Source organism: Colletotrichum aenigma (assembly GCF_013390185.1).
Source record: "Colletotrichum aenigma strain Cg56 chromosome Unknown KSG_Cg56_contig01, whole genome shotgun sequence".
NCBI classification, from domain to species: Eukaryota; Fungi; Ascomycota; class Sordariomycetes; order Glomerellales; family Glomerellaceae; genus Colletotrichum; species Colletotrichum aenigma.
In genome coordinates, this window is record NW_023500907.1 from 1,456,898 (window position 1) to 1,476,334 (window position 19,437).

The following is a 19,437-nucleotide window of genomic DNA, read 5'->3' on the forward strand; positions in this document are numbered from 1 at the left end:
TAGCTCCGGAGGTTACTCCCCCTTTCTTTCAGTAATTTAATTCACGGTCGGCCTCACTTTTTACCAGCGATTCCCGCTTGTTCCACTGCGGTATTTAGCCTACACATCAGCTCACTCTGCACACATTCAAGCTTGCGATGCCATCTGACCCCGCCCCCGCCATGTCGTCTGCAACGAAGGAGATCCTCGGCCGCGTTCAGCGGATGGTTCCGCCCATGCTGGAGAAGTTCCATAAAGGTACGGCATCCTCGCGGATTGGGCAGAAAGAGGGGCTGACAGTCAATTCGTAGGACAGCTAGGCCGCGTCGCCGTCATCGGCGGTAGCGTGGACTACACGGGAGCACCGTACTTCTCAGCCATGGCGAGCGCCAGGCTGGGCTGCGATATGGTAGGCCCCCCAAAACTCCCATTGCCACGATCTTCGCCGTCAAGGCGCCCGCTTTTGGGTCCAGAACTGACATGCACAGTCACACGTAATCTGCACCCCCGGCGCAGCAGCCACCATCAAGACCTACTCGCCAAACCTCATGGTGCACCCCCTGATGCGCCAGTCCCCCTCCGAGGACACCGCCTCCGCCCCCCCGGACGCGGACAAGATCTCGGCGCCCATCGTCGAGATGCTCGCGCGCCTGCACGTGCTCGTCATCGGGCCCGGCCTCGGCCGCGACCCGCTGATGCAGGACACCGTCGCGCGCGTCATCCGCGCCGCCAGGGAGCGCTCGATCCCGCTGGTGCTCGACGCGGACGCGCTGCAGCTCGTGCAGAAGGACCCCGGGCTCGTGAAGGGGTACGCGCTGGCGGTGCTGACGCCGAACGTGGTTGAGTTCTCGCGGCTGTGCAAGGCGCTTGGGATTGATGAGGGGAAGGCGAAGGAGGGCGCAGAAGGGGGGAGGGATGAGAAGGAGACGGCTAAGGTTGAGGCGCTGGCGAGGGCGCTTGAGGGCGTGACGGTTGTGCAGAAGGGGGCGAAGGATTTCATCACGAATGGGGAGGATACCTTTATCGTTGACCTCGAGGGCGGGTTGAAGAGGAGTGGTGGACAGGGGGATACGCTGACGGGGTCGATTGCGACGTTCTTGGGGTGGAGGAAAGCGTATCTTGATGGATTGTGGGATACGGGAGACAGTAAGCTTGCGGAGGCAGAGTTGGTGAGACTGGCTGCGTTTGGAGGGTGTGCGATTACGAGGGAGTGCTCGAGGCGAGCGTTCGTCAAGAAGGGGAGGAGTTTGCAGGCGAGCGATCTCACGGATGAGGTTCATGGAGCGTTTATGGAGTTGTTTGGAGAGGTTGATGGACCTGCTGGGAGCACCAAGCTGTGACGTAAAGAAACGAGAAGGTTGAGGCTATGATAAACAGCGACATCAATTATCACCATATGCTTAGCTGACCGCTATTTCCAATGCGGAGGGCGATGATAATAGAAGATCTGTTATGCTAAGATATCTGTGGCAACACCATTCCAGGCAGAGATCTTCCCAGCCTCGAGGTATTATGGTATCTCGGTATCTGCCCACCTCTCACGGCGGTTGCCGGAGATGTTACAGTGTGAAGTTAACTAGTTATTGCGGTTGTGATCAACCCTGCTGAAGTCTATCTAAGCCTGGCAAGAGTGATATTACTATGGAGTTGAAGCTCAAAATTTCCACCCATCCCAATCGTTCTTCACTTTCCCTTTACTATTCCAATCAGTATACAGGAAGCTTCGCATCAAAATAAGGCATATGGCTGCGCAGGGTGTTCCTGTAATTATGTTCTTGTTCCCTCTACAGCCAGGGCTCTCGCCTTCTTCCTCCTGCCTTCTTCAGATATTCATCAGTGAATACCTGATAAGCAGAGCCTGTCAAGTATTCATACACATAAACCTTGCCCAATATGTGATGATTAGAAGCACTATATAGCTCTTAGCCGCCTTTGCTGGGCGCAGCTTTTACGTAGTTAACATAATCTAATTCCCTTTGAAACAAACAGATCCGAAACGAACATGGCGATTGCGTGTTGCGCATATTAGCACCCAGCCTTTGGCGCAGCATTCCTCTTACATTCTTCACACTCTATGCACCACGCACCTTATAAAGAGGCCATCTTGGTATCATTTTGTTGCAGACAGCAACAATGTCGCTTGTGCTCCGACATTGTATTGGTTTTCCAAGATGAGCAGCACCCCAGACGGCCTGTCAAATTTGTGCAGTATCTCAAGAAGTTTCTCTCATCATATCGTCAGCGTCTTCTGATATTTCTATTCTTTTCTAAGTATTCGCCCAAACATGACGTTTTCTGAGCCCAGATAACTCCCAAACCTTCCCTTCCCCACATAGAAGCAGAACAGCATAATCTTATGACGAGCGGCGATCCCTCACTCCCATCAGCACTCAGGGCCAGACAGTTCCGCGCATTGTGTTGCAACAAGTTGAGATCATCATCGATTAGGCGTATTTATACGACTCATCATCACCGCTCTAAAAGCACTCCCAGAGCACGTTGGAGCCCACCTGAGCGTAGACCCCGCAGCGTACACGAAGACAGGGTGAACCGTTGAGAGCGCCTACATATTAAAGCGCTCAATTTGTGTAACAAACAACAGCAACGAGACAAATGAAATCTGCGTACCACACCCTCTGAACAAAAAGAAGCCATCCCAACTATCATCTTAACAGCCAGAGACAGAACCCTATGTTGCGGATGGAAGAATACAAGGCAACCTCCAAGAGTCACATCACCGTCCGCCAGGCCTGTCTCTCCCCAACTATTCCGTTACTAAGTACCCTCAAGCAACCGCGAATGGATCCAAACTTGGGAATGGCAGTACCTCGGTAAGAGGACAACCCAAAAAGAAGGCGAGGCAACGGCTCACGTGCGGAGATCGGCTCGATTCCCTTACATTGGCCCTTGAAGCTACGTTCTTTGAATGAAGGAAGCAATTTTATACCTGGTGGCCCTCGATAACGACGAAGCATGCGCTCATCACAGCCAGCGACTGCCTTTCTGAAGCTACAACGGCCTCTCTCTCGGTCGGTGCGGATGTTTGACTTGCACAAGAATACAGAGGTACGAATGATGACCGGGGGACGACGGGAAGAGACAAGAACAGAGAAAGAATAGAAATCATGCAAGAAGTCCCTTGAAATTCGTACATGCGAAAGTAATATATACAACCGCCTGAATCTCACCCACCGTTAGCCAGTTCAGACCCCAACGACTGCCTGTGGCGTATGGAAAAGTCAAAAGGCCTCGAAACTCAACGAGATAGGCTCACTGCCTAAGCCCTCCACCGCCGGCCACTTTTCTCAAAGATATGCGCGATAGCTACTGACCAACCGACTCATCCCCCCAACGCCAATGCCGAAAAAACCCTAACCGTGCCTGATGCAGCCCGAATGCCTCTATTCAAATCATAATCATTTCCGTCGTCGTGCTCACTAGAGCAAGCTTTGAAAAGCTTAAGCGAGGTAGCGGTAAGTCGGGGTCGAGACGTCCTCCACTCGTTCGAGGTACTCGCGTACAATTAGATCCTCGATGCGCTTTTTGATGAGGGTGACCTCAGGCGTGAAGCGACTCTTGAGTTGCTCGATGACCTCGCTAAGGAGGTGCGTATGGGTGAGCTCCTTGCGTTGCCTGTGAAATATTAGCCAATGCCACAGCGAAAGGCTGCCGGGGTAGCATACTTCATGATTCTCACGAGCGCAGCGTCGATGACATGAGCACGGGTCTGGTTGTTCTTTTCTTCAGTCTGCTTCCTCTCCTCATCGCCCTCGACCTTTGACGTGGCGTTGATGATGGGAGCCTTGATGCGCACTTGCTTGCTGACAAAGGCGCTGTTGAACTTGAATTTGTCTCCGGCCTTGACTGACTTGGTGGCGGGCTCCTTGAGGAGAACCCTGGCCTTCGGGACAATGGAGATGGAAGCAAGAACCCTAGTGAGATCGGGTGTGGGAATGTTGGTTTTGGCTTGGATCTCCTCCAGAGACAGCTCCTGATCCTCCTCCAGTTCATTGAAGAGCATGAGAACGACCATGCCATATGTCGGGACGTTCAGTTCATATCGTCGCTCGCGCGATAGCGGCCCTTTACCACCAGGGATAGCAGGGAAGACCATCTTGATATCTGCGCTACCGGTCGAGCCCAACCATGTCAACTTACGACCACTGCGGTTAGTGAGATAAAATTTGAGCAAGCTGTCTTGCAGGCGTTTGATCTCGTCCGGCCAATTGCAGCCGGCGCCATCGGCAAATTGCGAGTTGCGTCCCATGATGTCGGGAGGCCATGAGTTGGTCGTCAGGATGTTGACGGCAAGGTCAATCTGCTTACGCTCGACATCGCCCAGACCCCTGATATGATCTCTGTAGCCGGAAGACAGTTCGGCGGATGACTCCATGTCTCGGAACATGCCCTCGAACTTGGCAGTAAACTGGTTGCCAAGTTCCTGCTTCATTCGCGAGATCATCGACTTCTCCACGTCATGACTCTCAGACTTGTTGTGAAGGAGACGCTTGGCGAGGTGTTTCTGGTAGTACCTCTCAAAGAGATCCTTGTCGGAAAGGTAGCGGATGACAGTGATGGCCTTCTCCAGCACCTCCTCAGTTTCGGTCTCGGTCTTGCCTCGGATACCGCGGCGCAAGTTGTCGTCGATAAACAGTGAGACGTATTCTGAGCTCTTGGTGAACATGTTGATGAAATCGGAGAAGCTCTTCGTGAGAGCGGTCTGAATGATCAAATCTTCCTGGAAACATTTCTTCCACAGATTGTCGAACTTATCCTTCAACTTCAATACATCGTCAACCCACTTGATAGCAGCAGCGGTCTGCTGGGCTGATGAGCTCAGAGTCTTGGCCTTCTCGGCGCCCTCGCCCTCTTCGCCGTCAGCCACAGCCGCCGTAGCAAAGTTGGTATCCTTGAGGATTTGCTCAATCTCGAGACCGAGCTCAACGACGCGGGCGGAGAGAATCGTCTTCAGCGACGTCTTCTTCGGGTCGACCCTTGAGACGAGCTTGAAAAGAATGGATAGCTCCTCTTCACGGTCGTAGTTGACCATGGACTTGAGTCCACTGCCCTCAAGATTCAGGAAATCGTCCAGGTGCGCCGAGATCAACTCCTCCTCAACAACCTTAATCGACTTCTCCCTCGTCTCATAATGAATGGTGGTGTCACATCGGTCGTTCTCCTCTGCAAGGCGCCGTTGCGTGTGCCGAAGCCAGGCACCGGCATCAGCATCGCGGAGCAAGCGCTCGCACTCCTGCTTGTAGTATTCTCGCTCAGACTGGAGGTACGCTGGTTCGAATGTTGTGAGATACAGCTTTTCCGACTCGTTCTCCTCATCCGACTCGTAAAGACAATCCAGCATTCGAACGATGTTGCGCAGCAAATGGCGGTCAATATTGTCTCCGTCCCGCTCCATATTGATATGGTCCAAAATGACTGAGTTGAGGATGTCGAAAACGGTGTACTCCCCGCTCGAGTTGAGGCAGGCTCGCAGGATATGATCTCTGAACAAGCCGATAGTCGCAGTGTATATGGACGCTCGGCGGGCGTCTTGAGTATATCCACGGTCGAGATACATGAGAATATCGGCAGTCATGTTCATTGAGGTGTTGTGGTGGTCCCAAGAGGCCCTCACGCCCTTCAGGAAGTGCTCGCCCATCTTGCGTCGCTCGTTGACCGAGGTAGCCGAGCCGCCCATAGCAGCGCTGACAAGGTTTGCGGTGACGAGCTTGTCAATCTCGGGAATGACATGTTCGGAGAAGTATTGCTCCTCATGCTGCTTGACGCGGTCGTATAGCATCTCGCCCTTCTTCTTAAGAACAATTTTGTATGAAGCTCGGTAAAGCTGCTCGAAGGAGAGGGTACTGCAGTTCTGGTTGTGAATGTCGGTAAGGGCTTGCTTGAGGGTTTCCCAGCACTGCTCGAAGTCGCTCGTGTCGATACCTGAGGTGAGCTGTTCGTCTTGTCAGCCCGGTTCATCGGGATGTGCGGCTGCCGGGTACCCCGTATCGATCGTCTGGTGTTTGCACCCAGCCAATGCCCAAACAGGCAAACAATAGCCATGCTGAGCACGGCAACATCGATTCAACGAAAGACGCGAATGAAATGGGTCTTCAGAGCTCGAGAAGAAAGATCTTGCACCAAAATCAAGCTTTTCATCGCGCCTTCCTTCCCGCAGTGACATATTGGGGTGACTTACCCTGCCCGGGCGGCGCGGGGGCCGAATGCGACCAGCCCGCATGGCTGTACCTCCTCCACCTCTGCCGGAAATCATCGTGTCTCCTTATGGATATCGAGATATCGTGTGTAGCGAAAATTCTGCCGGGAGTGGTGTTGTGGTTGACCGTTTCAGGTCGAAGTAGCTATCGTGGGCGTCTGAGTAAGTGGCGGCGGGGTAGCTTTCTCAGAAAGTGTGGTGGAGGGGAAGGAGTGGTAAGTTGTAGTGGCGTTGCGCTGAAAGAAGGTTGTCGGAGGAAGCGAAGGGAAGCAGAAGTCCTAGCTGGTCTTTGCAGCCTCAGTCGCGCAGGGCAGGAGGGAGTTCGCGACAGGAAGGATCGAAGGAGGCGGTATTGAACAAGGCATCGCAGGCGGTACAGGCAGTTGTCTAGGTTCAGTTCACAATGAGCGCGGGAAAGAAAAGCAAGGCTGCACTGCACTACACGGCACACAAAACCACCCCCGAAGCCGGGATGGTCCGCGCGCATGAGGCGGAAGGCGCGACCGGGTTATTGGACCCAATCAATTCCCATCCTTATCCCAGTTCCTAGACGCACGGGCCAGCCAGTTAGGACTGTAGGACTCTGATTCGTTGATTTCCCCTGCTGTGCCACATCTGAGATCCACAGGTGGCGCTTATCCGTTTCAATCTTTTTACAGTGGGCTTTGGGTTCTGGAATCTGGAAGAGCAGTGACGGCATTCCCAGGACTTTTTTTTTGCGACTAAAGCTCCAATTCGCTTCCACTTGACTTTTGAGCTTCAAGCCCACCAACACCAGCAGCCCAGCCACGATAGTGCCGACGCACCACACTCACAATACACAAAAATGGCCTCGCGCTCAGCATTCACAAGACTAGCGCCTCTGCTGCGCCAAACAGCCCGCCCAACCACCTCCCCGATAATGCGCCTCATCCCCCAAGGCGCCTTCTCTCAAAACCTACCCCTCCAACCGGCCGTCGCTGCACGCCTCGCCCACTCCATCCCGAAGCCCAAAGCCGCGCGCGACCTCGAGAGCAAGACTGAGCAGCAGATCCGCCTCGAGTCGAACCCGCACTACCAGCTCGACTTCACCTGCGTGCCTTGCGACACCCGCTCCCGCCACAAGGTCTCTAAGCAGGGCTACCACCACGGCTCCGTCCTCATCACCTGCCCGGGCTGCCGCAACCGCCACGTCATCAGCGACCACCTCGGCATCTTTGGCGACAAGAAGGTCACCGTTGAGGATCTCATGCGCGAGAAGGGCAGGCTGGTGAAGAGGGGCACGCTAGGCGAGGATGGTGACATTGAGTTCTACCCGGACGAGGGCTCTACGGAGGCCGAGGCTGGGGCCAAGGCCAGCGAGGCCAAGAAGGAAGAGTCATGAGGGATGTAATGGAAAACTGTCACATTGTACAACATTGATATTTGGGGGCGATGCTTTGGACCACACAAGTGACGGCTTGGAGCCGTCGGGGAAACGACACGACTGCATGGAGACGGCGTTCTGGATACCCATCACCACACACTTCTGGGCGGCGAGACGAAGATGAAACGTAACAACAAAATAGATAAGAATCTCACATATGAGCGGGCGATGTAGCCCATGTACTATAAAACACCATGCATATCTTCGCAGCCTTTTTTCCCACCGAGAACGCCATACAATGCAGTCTTTGTGCAGACTTAGTAATTACCACCCCTTGTACGCCGTCCTGGCCGCCCTGTGCTCGGCGCTGCGGACCTTCTTCTTTTCCTTCTTCTTCTCCGTCTTCTTCCTCTTGTCCCTGCCGTACTTCTCCGGCTGCGCAATTGCCTCGATCTTGCGCTTGCTCGACCTCTGCTGTCTCCTCTCGCGCACCTCCTCCCTGATCTCCAACAACGTCTTGGTGTATTCAGCCGTGCCGAACTTCTTCTGCAGAGAGTCCATGAGGATTTGTGCCCTGTTCTTCAGGCCATCCAGCTTGGTCTTGAACTGCTCGTCGTTCGAGAAGGGCACGGGGATATTGGGGTCCGTCAGGTTCTGCAAGGGGTACAGGATGGTCTTGAACGAGGGCTCGAGGTGCTCCTGAGGCACGCGACGGCAAATCGTCTCCAAGACCTCCATGGCGACGACCTTGGGGGTGATGGCGCTTGACTTGGGCCGGACGTCCTTGCGCAAGAGGGAGGAGAGCTTCCAGAAGAGGTACTGGAGGTCCTTGCGGTGCTCCTCAATTCTGTCCTCCTCAGCCTCCTGCTCGTCTCTGTCTCCAAGGGTCACGGCTTCCGGTACGTTTTGCACCTTGACGGGCAGACGGGGACCCAAGAATACCAGGATCTGAGTGAGTTCCGTGGCAAGGGTGTCTTCGATCTCGGGAGTTCTCAAGGCGTACATGGTCAACCTCACCAGCTCCTCGACATCCTCGCAATCCAGGTCCAGTCCGTGAGACCCCTTGAGCGTCTCTCCCGCCTTGGCAGCCTTGCTGGCGTAGTCGGCGAGGAAGGCACTCAGAACCTTGGCGGTGCTCAACTTGACGGAGTTGTCAGGATGCGTGAAGCATCCGCGGATGTCGCCCCAGAGGTCCCGAGATTCCGAACCGAGGAGTCTCTCGGGGTATCTCTCAGTCAGAACTTGCACGTCATGGAGGACGGTGTTCATCAAATCCTCGTCAGCGACGCGGATATCGCCAGTCCCGACAATCTCCCCGATCTTGCCAAGAACCAAGTCCAGCTCCTTCTTGTGCTTGGTTGAAGGCTCCCTGGCCTCGAAGAAGAAGCCAAATGCCTGGAGAGCGAGCTTCGTAACAGCTGCATTGTCCTCCTGCTCGATCCACGAACGCAGAAGCGTCATAAAGTTCTGCATCCGCTCCTTGTCAGCCTTACGGAACATCTCCTTGAGCACCTCTCCGGCAGCGAGGCAACACTTCTCGCTGTCGTCGTTGGCGAGCACCATGACTAGGGGCAAGAAACACGTGGCGATGGCTTCTTGCACGAAATCATCTGCCGACTTCGTCAATAGAAGATGGACGACCTCCATGACGGACAAACGACCGCCCTCTCGCTCGTAAGTCAAATTAGCAACGATGAAGTTGAGCTGCTTCACCCAACGAGCCTTTCTCTGAGGGTAGTCCCGGAGGAACTGGAAGAAGGCGCCTCTCGCCAAGTCTCGCGTGTTCTGGTCGTCGTTGGTGATCATGACGGTACCGACGTAGTCCATAGTGTCATAGACAACAGCAGTCTCGATCTTGCGCTCAAGAACGGAGCGCAGGAAGTTGAAAGTGACGTGGCGGTAGAGAGGCTCGGTAAGGTCGTCCTTGAGCTTGCCGAGCAGCATGTCGATGGCTGCCTCCTTAACGGGAATGTCCTTGCGCTCCCGGAGAATGACTGAAAGGAACTTCAGCGCAGCCTGGGAGAGGTCTGTGGTCGTAGATGTTGACATTGAAATGCTCTTCGAGGCCTCCCTGGTGGCGACCCTGAACAACTTCTCATCGTCCTCGTTATTGAAAGGAACTCTGACCAGGACACTGAGCAGCTTGAAAGCAGCAACCTTGACGTCGTCCTCGCCGCCTACGACAGCGTCACCAATGATGGGGACGAAACCAGTGATGTTCGCTGCAGTGCGCAGACTGTCATGCTTCTTCCAGGCGGCCCGCAGAATGTCGAAGGCGAACTTGACCAGCTTGTACGTGTACTTGCCCGCGGTGCCGTGGTTGTCCTTCTTCACGCCCTTCTGGTAGAGATACTTCTTGAGGCGCGGGTCGATCCTCGGTGCTTTCTCGGGCTGCTTGCTCTTGTAGACTTCTTGGATGACCTCGTAGCAGAACACTAGTGTGTCACGGCTCTCTGCTGCAGGGTTTTGCAGCAGACCAGCGGTGATTCTGGCCAACAACGCATCGATCTTGCGGACCAGCTTGAGGTCGACCTTTTGCAAGAGAAGAGATTGCAGTGGGTGCACGAGTGCGACGAGTTGGCTGATGGAGGCAGACTTGGCAATCAACTCCATGGAATCTTGAGACTTGCTTGCCTTGACCTCCTTCATCTCACTGACGTATCCCTCAGCATCCTTCTCTTGACCGGCAGCACCGAATATGTCATCAATGATAACCGCCACGATAGACCAGAGAGTGTAGTCGAGATCACCCTGCTCAAATTCCGGGATGACTCTGAGCAACATGGAGTGAAGGGTGTATGAGAGAACGTGCAGCTGGTAACCTCGCTTGAGCGCGCCGCGAAGTTCCTTCAGAATGAAACCAAAGTAGGTCGGGCCCAGAACGGAAGCGATTTGCACCAGAGTATCTCTGGCCATCTCACGGGCTTCCCAGGACTTGCTGCGGAGAATGTGGCAGATATCCGTGAGTACACCAGCAAGCTTCTGGCCCATCTCCTCAGATGGGAGGATCTTCATGAGCTTGACGATGATGACACCGACAGGCACACGGTAGCTGACCTCGGATTCATCCTTCTCGTGCAAGTGCTTGATCAAGGTAGGAAGGAAAAGGTTGCTAACATCGGTGCTGAGCTTCGCCTGTGCGGGAACGGTGCGAGCGAGTCTCAAGTTGGAGGAGGAGGCAGCCTCGGAGCCATCTACTTGCATGGGTTCAACGTCAGTGGCCTTTGATTCCACGGAGACGACGAGAGCATCGCTGAATTTGCCGAGCAGCTTGTTCACCTGCTTCGGCAGATCAGGCTTTGACTCCACAAAGCTGATGTATCTCTGAAGGATCACACGGTAGGTCTTCCAGTCAAGGGATAGGGCCAAGTTCGCAATCGTGATTGTCGCCTGGGCGCCCAAACCTTGGTCGTCGGTGCCATATGCGCGGCCGAAGATGAAGTGCTCCAGCAGCGGAATGAAGAACTTGCCCAGATTCTGGCTGCTGATTTCGTGGACCTCGTTGGCAGTCTCGAGAAACCGGATAGCTTCCAATTGACGGGAAGTTGCAGGGCTGAGAATGTTGAAGAAGAAAGGCAGTTCGGTGGTGTCCTCATCAATATCGCCGCCAAGGAAGCCCTTCAAATCCGCCACAGGTTCCCATGTGGGCATCTGGGATATGAGGTACCCAAACACTCTGAGATACTCACGTCTGACAGTAGCCGACTCCTCGCAAGCTCCGGAGTAGATGGACTTGAGTAGGATTTCTCTCATTTGTTTGTCAAACGCTGCCTTCGAGGCTTCGTCTTGGCACGCTGCTACCTCGCTGATGAACTTCCGAAGACCGTCTGCAGAGTTTGACGCAAGGATGCCGTACTCCTCATCACTACGAATGAAGAAGATCAAGTTGTGCAGGAGCGCGAGCCACTGTTTGGGAGTAAACGGCGTCTCCTTGTTCGTAATCTGAGTGAAGGCCTTAAGTCTCTTGTCATAGTCCGGCTCATCAATGCGGTCCGGTGCAAACGCATTGAGAGCGCTGCAAAGCTCGGCAACTTCCTGGATAGTTGTATCCTTGGTGGCAAGAGCTTTAAGAACACGAGCCAGAGACGTCCTGTTCTCTCTGTCTTTGAAGTAGCTGAACAGGGCCGCCAGAGTCTCGTAGATAGCGATGTTAGCAGTCGTATCCTCCGCCTCGGAAGCACCCAGAATGTTGATAAAACGCTCAAGAATGAGCAGAATCCTGCCCTTGGCTTTGGGGCTGACCTTGCGTGCGGGCTGGTTGAGAAGCTTAGTTGAGATATCCAGAGTTTGCTGAACGTTTTGGGAGGTTTCAACCATAGGAGAGAGTTCGACAATGGTTTCAATGCAAGCCTCCAACAGCTCGTTGCCCATCTCCGCCTCAAGTGCAGTGGTAATTGTCCTCAAGATCAGCTCCATGTTCGCATCAATGAGTTCGACGCGGATAAGTTCATTGAACTCAGACTCCTCGGCAGGAGCCTGTGCCAGCTTGAAGAGGTTGCGGACGATGCTGAGGGCGAACACTTTGACGTTTTCCTTGGCCTTCGGCACCGAAACGCACTCGATAACCTTCGGTAGAATCTGGCTGTTGATTGACAAGAATAACGCAGCCTTAGGAAGCTGGGACCATGTCCAAAGCAGCTGCATAATACCAGAAATTGACTGGGCGGTCTCAATAGGCAACTTCTCGGTCCTGGGGACGATGACCTCGTTGACGATAGGTTCCGAGTACGGCGACCAGTTGAAATCCTGCGCATTGCGGAACAGGGAAATGATACACTTCAGGCCGGTTTGGCGTATGTCCTTGTAAAGCGACTCCTGAGACGCCTCAGTGGGTTCTTCGTCCTCGTCATCCTCGTGAATCGCTGTGTCCCGGAGTCGCCGGCAAGCGGAGATCAAGCAGTACAAGATGGGATGCAGGAGTCTCTCGACATAAGGCCCAACATGAGCGCCGAGCTCGTTGATGAGGGGCAGCATCATGTTCATGAAACCAACTTGCTTGCGAGGAGGGAGAATTTCCCGATCGAACAAGCTGGAGCGGAAACCAGACTCATCAATAACGCGAGCGTTCCTCAGGCTGCCAGTCGCGATGTCCAAGAAACTGCCCATATCCTCTACACTCAGGTTTCTCAGAACGGTCAGACGAGTAGCCAGCAGGCCATGACGGCCACTGGCAGTTCCCTTTTTAGAGATGGTTCTTCCGTATAACAGTCTCAGAAGCACAGGCATGAGCTCGGCCCGGTGCTCAGGTCGAATGACTTCGTCGCTTTGCAGGAAGACGGTAACCTCGTTCTTGAATCTGGCTTCGTCGAGGAGGTACTCCAAGTTTTCCTTGTAAGGTGTGACTCCCTTTTGCTTCCAGGCGAGAATAGCCTTCAGTGCCTGCTTTTGTACCTCGATATCACCATTCTCCATGAGGTGGAGAAGGGCACGGTACACTTTCTTGTTCTGGTACAGAGACTTCGGGTTGACAAACAGAGCAAAGACACCAACGATTGCCTTGCGGTCCTGAAGTGACCAGTCCTCTCCATTGGACTGAGGCTCTTCATCGTCCTGGGCGTCAGATGCATCATCCTCATCAAGAGCCCAAGGCAAGAAAAAGGGCACTAGCTTGCGCGAGTGCTTCTCAGCAGACGAAGGCATAGCAGTAAAGACCTTGATTGCCTGGGCTCGGGCGTTGGTCGCGTGGGCCTCGACGGTCTGCTGCTGCTCGTCAAAAGCTTGTAGCATGAGATCTACCGCGTTGTTGACCACAGGCTCAACCTCATCCGCCATCCTCCAGAGCTTCTTTAAGTGGGTGCAGTCGAAGTCAGTGACGGGCTCCCTGCCCTGGAGCGATGGTTGGCTTCCGGGACCCGACCACCTGGGCGAGGGCGTCTCCAGCCAGTCGAAAGCCATATCTGAAATAGCCTCCGCACCCGTCTTGGATTCTCCAACCAGCTTCAGAGCGGTAATGGTATCGTCCCACAAAGGCGAAAGTTTGACTGTCAACATGCCGAACATGAAGGAAGGGATTGCCTTCAAGAGCCAGGAGTTTTCGCTCAATTGAGAGTAAGTTTGACCAAGCTTGCGCAGATGCATAGCAACATTTCTCATCGTGGAAAGCTCCATAGGTGTCTGCTCAATATCCAGCATAAGGGTGTGGCAGGAGTGCTCATCGGGCGTCGACTCGATTTGCTGAAGAATCTTAAGAGAAGCGAGGCGAAGCTCATGAGAAGAGGCAGAGAGGTTCTCAATTAGTGCCTGAACGACAGGATCTTCCTCTCCAGAGCCCTCGCTGCTGTCGCTGCTTTGGCGGTCGACCGACGGCGGCTGGTTCTTTGTTGCTTCAGCATACTCAAGGTAGGCCTCCAGGAAGCCAACTGAACGGCTGAACCGAGGCACGGCAGCCCGAAGAAGCGGGCTGAGAGCCGAATCCACCGGGCCAGCCGCCTTGCTCATGCGAAGGTACGCATGAAAACCCTGGCTGACGCTGAAGTGTACCTCATCCGACGCCAACGTAGACGATGGTTTCAGTGCGAGCCTCAACTTTCTTAGTAGAAGTTCCGCGATCTTGGCGCTTGCCGATGGGTGAACTGTCGTAGAGTACAGGAGGTCTAGAAGTGCTGAGTATTTGGGCAGACACCTATCACGCCATGTTTGGGGATCCTTGTCATAGGCTCCACGTTCGGGGAAGGGTGACGCTTCGAGGCGCTCGAACTTTGACACAATCTGGTCCTGCCAGCTGCGCGGAAGATTGCAAGTCTCCTTGCCCCCAGGCGAGGGCAGACTGCCTGACTTGACCATGCGCGGTAAGAAAACGCACAACATATCCTCGTTACGACCATCGGACCAGTGGCTGACAATGAACCTGGTCCCTGTTAGCATGCGAGACATGAAAGATGATGCTCCATGACATACCTCTGGAAATAGGTCTGGAACAAACTTCGGAATCGTTGTGAATCCAACTCGGAGAAGTAGGCACAGAACGGGATATACCATCTCATGAGCTTTTCCCTCTGAAGAGCTGTCATGAAGTCCTTGATACAAGGGATCAGGGCGTCAATCGGCGCCTGGTGCCAGACGATCGCAGCATTGACAACGACGTGCTTCCATATCAGGCTCAATTTATCCTCTGTTGCCTCTGGTGAGTTCTGTGTCATCGCATCCAGCATCGCTGTCAGGTTTTGGACGAGTACGGGCCAGTTGCTGACGCGAGATCCTCTCCGGACTCCCGCAGTCGTACCGAGAACCCTGACTAAAGGCACATAACGCCATGTCTTGCTTGGCTTAGACTCGGCCAACGCTGCCTGCACATGGTCTTGGATCGCTTCGAGGACCAGCGCAAGGTCCTTATCGTTGGAGTGGTGGATGATGCTGGTCAGAACACCGCAAACAAGATCGGTCCAGGTCGCCGTCGGCGTGAGGTCTGACTCGGTTTCGGGGATGGCTTTCATGAGTGTCGTGAAGATGGCCGGTCCAGTCGAGTGGATGGTCTGTCCTGGACCCTTGATCGCCTCGGCGAACATAGTCATGAGACCATCCTGGTATAGTTGGAACTGGCGGTCGCCGACAGTACTTCGAAGGTCGTTCCTTGCGTGTTCAACGATGGCGACGAGAGCGGTTTCCCGGTTCGCTGGTGCCGCTGCCTTTTTTATGAGAAAGCTCAACGCCTCGGCGGCAAAACGAGCAATATGAGGAGGGTGGCGCGCCTTTCCCAGGAGTGGTATCATGACATCGTACGTCGGTCGCAAATCCGGGACCAGTAACTTCGAAAGATATTTGAACAAGAAGGCGAGAGCGGCAAAGGTCCACTCAATAACATCGGCATCCTGCGGTCTGGCGGCGATGGCGATAATGAGATCCAGAGACTTGGCATAGTACTTTTCGAATCTGGTACCAATATCGTGCGCAAAAGCTGTCAGGAGGTCCAAGACAGGCTCCAAGGCATCCTTGTCTTGTTTCGCAATCGACGTCTCGAGCGCCTCGAAGATGTCCTTCTCGAAGTGCAGAATCTGGGGGAGACTCTCACTCAGCGGCAAGACCACCCTCTTGAAATCGCTAAAGGCTTTTGAGACATTGAGCTCGCCCCATTTCTGCAGGCCAGTCCGGAAGTATGAGGTGGTCGCTTCGAGGTCTTCTTCGTCGAGATCATGTCGGCGGACCTTTCGTAGGGGATCGAGCGAGTGTAGTTTGGAGACCTTGGTCGCGAAGGACTCCCATCGGTGGTTCTTTTGATGTGGCGTTGAGTATTTGCCCTTTCGGGACTTTGTGATGCGTCCAGATGAAGTGGAGGGCATATTGGGCGCGTTGACAGGCGGTATGCGCAGGAACCCGTCGTCTTCGCCTCCCAGCTTCACTGCTTGATCGCGAAAAAAAGTTCCCCGCCGACTCTTCAATGCTGCCCAGAAAGATTTGAACTTTTTTTTTGCCGGGCGAAGCTCGGTCCACCTCGATAAGGCGATAAGAGTATCAAAACCGGGTCTCAGCCAATTATATTTCTTCCAGATAGAGATCCACATTACTTCATCGCGCATCCCCCAGTCGCAACTTTCCAGCTTCAAGCTCCCATCAACAACCACTCGAACCCGTCACACCCCGAATCAGCAAGGCGCAATGGCTGCACCCAAGGTGTGAGTGTTCCTCGATACGACTCCGCGACTTGCAGGATGTTTTCAAGAGTGCTGACATGTCACAGGATCGTGCTGGGCAGCCTCAATGGCTCGCTGCAGCCTGCCTTTTCCAAGGTCGCGACGCTCCACGCGAAGAATAACTTCAGCTTCGCAATCGTAACCGGCAACCTCTTCGGCGCAGAGGACGACGCCGCTGTCGAGTCTCTTCTCAATGGCGAAATCAAGGTGCCCCTGCCTACTTACTTCACCATTGGAACCGCGCCCCTTCCTCCGCGAATTGTCGCCAAGATCGAGGCCGACGAGGAAATCTGCGAGAATCTCCACTTCCTCGGCAAGCGCAGCATCACAAAGACCTCAGAGGGTGTGAGAATTGTTGCTTTGGGCGGAAACCTCGATAAGGAAGTCGTTGGTGGGCAGTCAAAGGAACAGCACCTGCCCTTCCACACTGCCGACGATGCGAAGTCGCTGAAGGGAGCGAACAAGGCGGATATTCTGCTGACGGCAGTTTGGCCTGCTGGTGTCTGGACGAACTCCAAGACCGCTCTTGCCCCCGAGAACCAGGCGATTATTGAGAGCACGGCGGAAGTTGCGGATCTTTGCGCCACACTGAAGCCCCGCTACCACTTCTCCCCCTCTCCTGCCGAGTTCTTCTACGAACGCGAGCCTTTCTTCCACCCAACCGAGGAAGGCAGCAACGATTTCCCCATCACCCGCTTCATCTCCATGGCCCCCTACGGCAATTCAGCGAAGGCCAAGGCGCTTTACGCCTTCACAATTCAGCTCAACGAGACTTCGGTAGAGCGCCCTGTTGGCGCGACTTTCACCCCATTCAGCCCCAGGAAGCCCAAGAGACGCGCACAGGAGGAAGGCTCTTACAGCCGCTTCGGCAACGGAGACGACGGCGACCGCCGTCATCGCCGTGGAAACAAGCGAGGTCGTCACCACTCACCTCCCCCCGGCCCTGACCGTTGCTTTTTCTGCCTCTCAAACCCGAATCTGGACACCCACATGGTCGCCACTGTCGGTGATGACAGCTATCTTGCTACTGCCAAGGGCCCTCTCGCCACATCGGAGACTTTCAAGAAACAGGGCTTGGACTTCCCAGGCCACATCATCATGACACCTCATGCACACACGCCTACTATCTACCACTCTGGCGCCGAGAGCTACTCTACCGAAGATGCGGAGCGAACCCACAAGGAGATGACTCGATTTCGAGAGAGCCTCCAAGCCATGGTTGCTGCCAAGTCGAACCATAAGCTCGGTGCTATCACCTGGGAGATCAGCCGCCAGCGCAACATTCACGTCCACTGGCAATTTCACCCCGTTCCTGCGGAAATGGTCTACAAGAACGTCGTCGAGGCCGGCTTCAAGGTGGAGGCAGAGAACCTCAAGTACCCCGAGTTCGAAAACACCGAGCTCTCATACGAGGATCAGGGCACCATTGGCGATTACTTCCGCATCTGGATCTGGGCAGACAACGGCGACGACAGGATTAAGGGTACTAGTCTCGTCATGAAGCTCGATCCCAACATGCGTTTCGACCTGCAATACCCCCGCAAGGTCGTTGCCAAGCTTCTCAAGCTGGAGCAGCGCTTCGTCTGGCGGGACTGCGTCCAGGCCCAGGAGGAAGAGGTCAAGGACGTCGAGGCCTTCCGTGAGGCGTTCAAGGACTGGGACTTTACGCTCCAGGGATAGACAAGAAGAGACGGAGGTTTTCCGGTTCCGGAGTGGCGAGGAAGGTTATCTGAATTTGGCATTTGAAAATGGAAAGGGGGCAACTACGCAATCTGATTTCTTGCATGGCATGGGCATAGGTGGCGTTTGGGATACCCAAGTTTTCTGCATCTACTTGCCTCTGGAGGGGCAGCGGCAGCATCTGATTTTGACTCGGTTCACATATAAAAGCAGGCACGGGCGTATTCCTCAGATATATACCGCAATCAAGTAGACGCCAACAAAAAGTTGTTTATGATTTCACCGCATTTTCCAAAAACGCACTCATTTTGCAACCGAATTATGTCTCCGGAGCAGTGCCTCCACAAGAATACCCCATCAACCGTATCCCACATTTCTTTCGAAAGAATGCCACCGAAGATCCGGACCCCGAAATCTGCTACAAAACGCCAGCCATGATCCAGAGCCTCAACTCTCAACCTAGCAACGTCAGAAGGCAGCTGCGTCTGTCCACCGCCCCCCATACCCGCGAGACCCCACGGCAACGTCCCGCTCTTGCGAGGCACGCCGCATTACGTCGAAGGCTCTGCGTCCGTCTTACCGTCCATACCTCAGGGCGGAACACTTCATACTGTCTCGCCCGACATGCTCTCCCCCCCCACACTGCCTTGGCCTTTTAGGACCCCTGGACCCCTACAACATTCCTCAACTCTCTCACACCGCCGACATGACAAGAAGAGGGAAAACCTTGAGGCCTCTCCTCCGAGCTTGTGAAGGTTCCGGACCACTCCGCAGTATGAGATGGCTGAGACCTCCTCATCTCCGTCATCAGATCTCAGCTTGTCTCTGTTGCGTGTTGCATAACGAGAGACTTCTCTCCCAAAATCTAAGCATGAGAAAAGAATAATGCGTGTTTTGCCTTGCACAAAGAGTTTATTCAAGAATTCGGCATCCGCACGCTTTATCCGTTGTGCCTTGCATCCTATCCGGCCCGTACAAAAGCAATGACAGCTCAAACCGAGACCAGAAACTAAACCCCTCCCGTCCTTTGTTCTGAGACTCGCGGCGTGGCGTCCACCCCCCTCCCCCCCCCCGCGGATGACGAGGGGGAACGTTCTTTTCTTCTTCCAGCAACCTGTGTTTCTCGTCATGCCCCTGAAGAGCTCACTTGCCAAGCTTCTATTTTCTTGGTCGTTCTCCTAAACGACTGTCTCTTTTCCTCTCCCTTATTTGCATCGATTCTGTGTGCCTTGAAACGTTAGGATACACTTGCTCATCCCTCTTAGCCTGTAGATTTCTTCCATGTCTGCATGGCTAACAAAGAAGAACAGGGGAGAATAATAGCTAGCTAGTTGAGACGGGATAGGAAAAGCGCTTTCCCTCAAGGAACGTTTGTCAAATTCCACCTCCCATGGGTACAATAGCCCGTCGGCAGACACTACGAGACACACAACCAGCTTCTAATTGGTCCACTCGAAATAAGCATGTTCTCCCCTCGAGTAAGGGAGGCTCACGATAACAATCAACATCGCCTCTGCCCCCGACTCATGAACCACCGCAGCGCAACAATTAGCCCCCGAATCCAGACGAACGGTTTCCCTTGCCCGCCAGCG

The 19,437-nt window shown here is 54.2% G+C and overlaps 5 protein-coding genes across 5 annotated transcripts; 3 read left to right on the forward strand and 2 right to left on the reverse strand.

Moving 5' to 3' along the window:
- Positions 1 to 161: 161 nt before the first annotated feature.
- On the forward strand, positions 162 to 1,319 carry CGCA056_v000388 (ATP-dependent (S)-NAD(P)H-hydrate dehydratase; the record flags this gene model as incomplete). Its single annotated transcript, XM_037315649.1, has 3 exons — positions 162 to 237; positions 291 to 388; positions 468 to 1,319. The coding sequence occupies 3 exons, from the start codon at positions 162 to 164 to the stop codon at positions 1,317 to 1,319; spliced, it is 1,026 nt and encodes a 341-aa protein (XP_037184967.1).
- Positions 1,320 to 3,437: 2,118 nt separating this feature from the next.
- Positions 3,438 to 6,039, reverse strand: Cul3 (Cullin-3; the record flags this gene model as incomplete). The annotated part of the gene is made up of 3 exons (XM_037315650.1): positions 3,438 to 3,612; positions 3,663 to 5,929; positions 6,031 to 6,039. 3 exons carry the CDS (start codon positions 6,037 to 6,039, stop codon positions 3,438 to 3,440), a joined length of 2,451 nt encoding a protein of 816 aa, XP_037184968.1.
- A 980-nt stretch (positions 6,040 to 7,019) lies between these two features.
- Positions 7,020 to 7,556, forward strand: CGCA056_v000390 (Uncharacterized protein; the record flags this gene model as incomplete). Its single annotated transcript, XM_037315651.1, has 1 exon — positions 7,020 to 7,556. The coding sequence occupies one exon, from the start codon at positions 7,020 to 7,022 to the stop codon at positions 7,554 to 7,556; it is 537 nt and encodes a 178-aa protein (XP_037185941.1).
- Positions 7,557 to 7,862: 306 nt separating this feature from the next.
- On the reverse strand, positions 7,863 to 15,814 carry utp20 (U3 small nucleolar RNA-associated protein 20; the record flags this gene model as incomplete). Its single annotated transcript, XM_037315652.1, has 2 exons — positions 7,863 to 14,385; positions 14,436 to 15,814. The coding sequence occupies 2 exons, from the start codon at positions 15,812 to 15,814 to the stop codon at positions 7,863 to 7,865; spliced, it is 7,902 nt and encodes a 2,633-aa protein (XP_037185940.1).
- A 369-nt stretch (positions 15,815 to 16,183) lies between these two features.
- Positions 16,184 to 17,845, forward strand: mug161 (CWF19-like protein mug161; the record flags this gene model as incomplete). The annotated part of the gene is made up of 1 exon (XM_037315653.1): positions 16,184 to 17,845. The coding sequence occupies one exon, from the start codon at positions 16,184 to 16,186 to the stop codon at positions 17,843 to 17,845; it is 1,662 nt and encodes a 553-aa protein (XP_037185939.1).
- Positions 17,846 to 19,437: the final 1,592 nt, after the last annotated feature.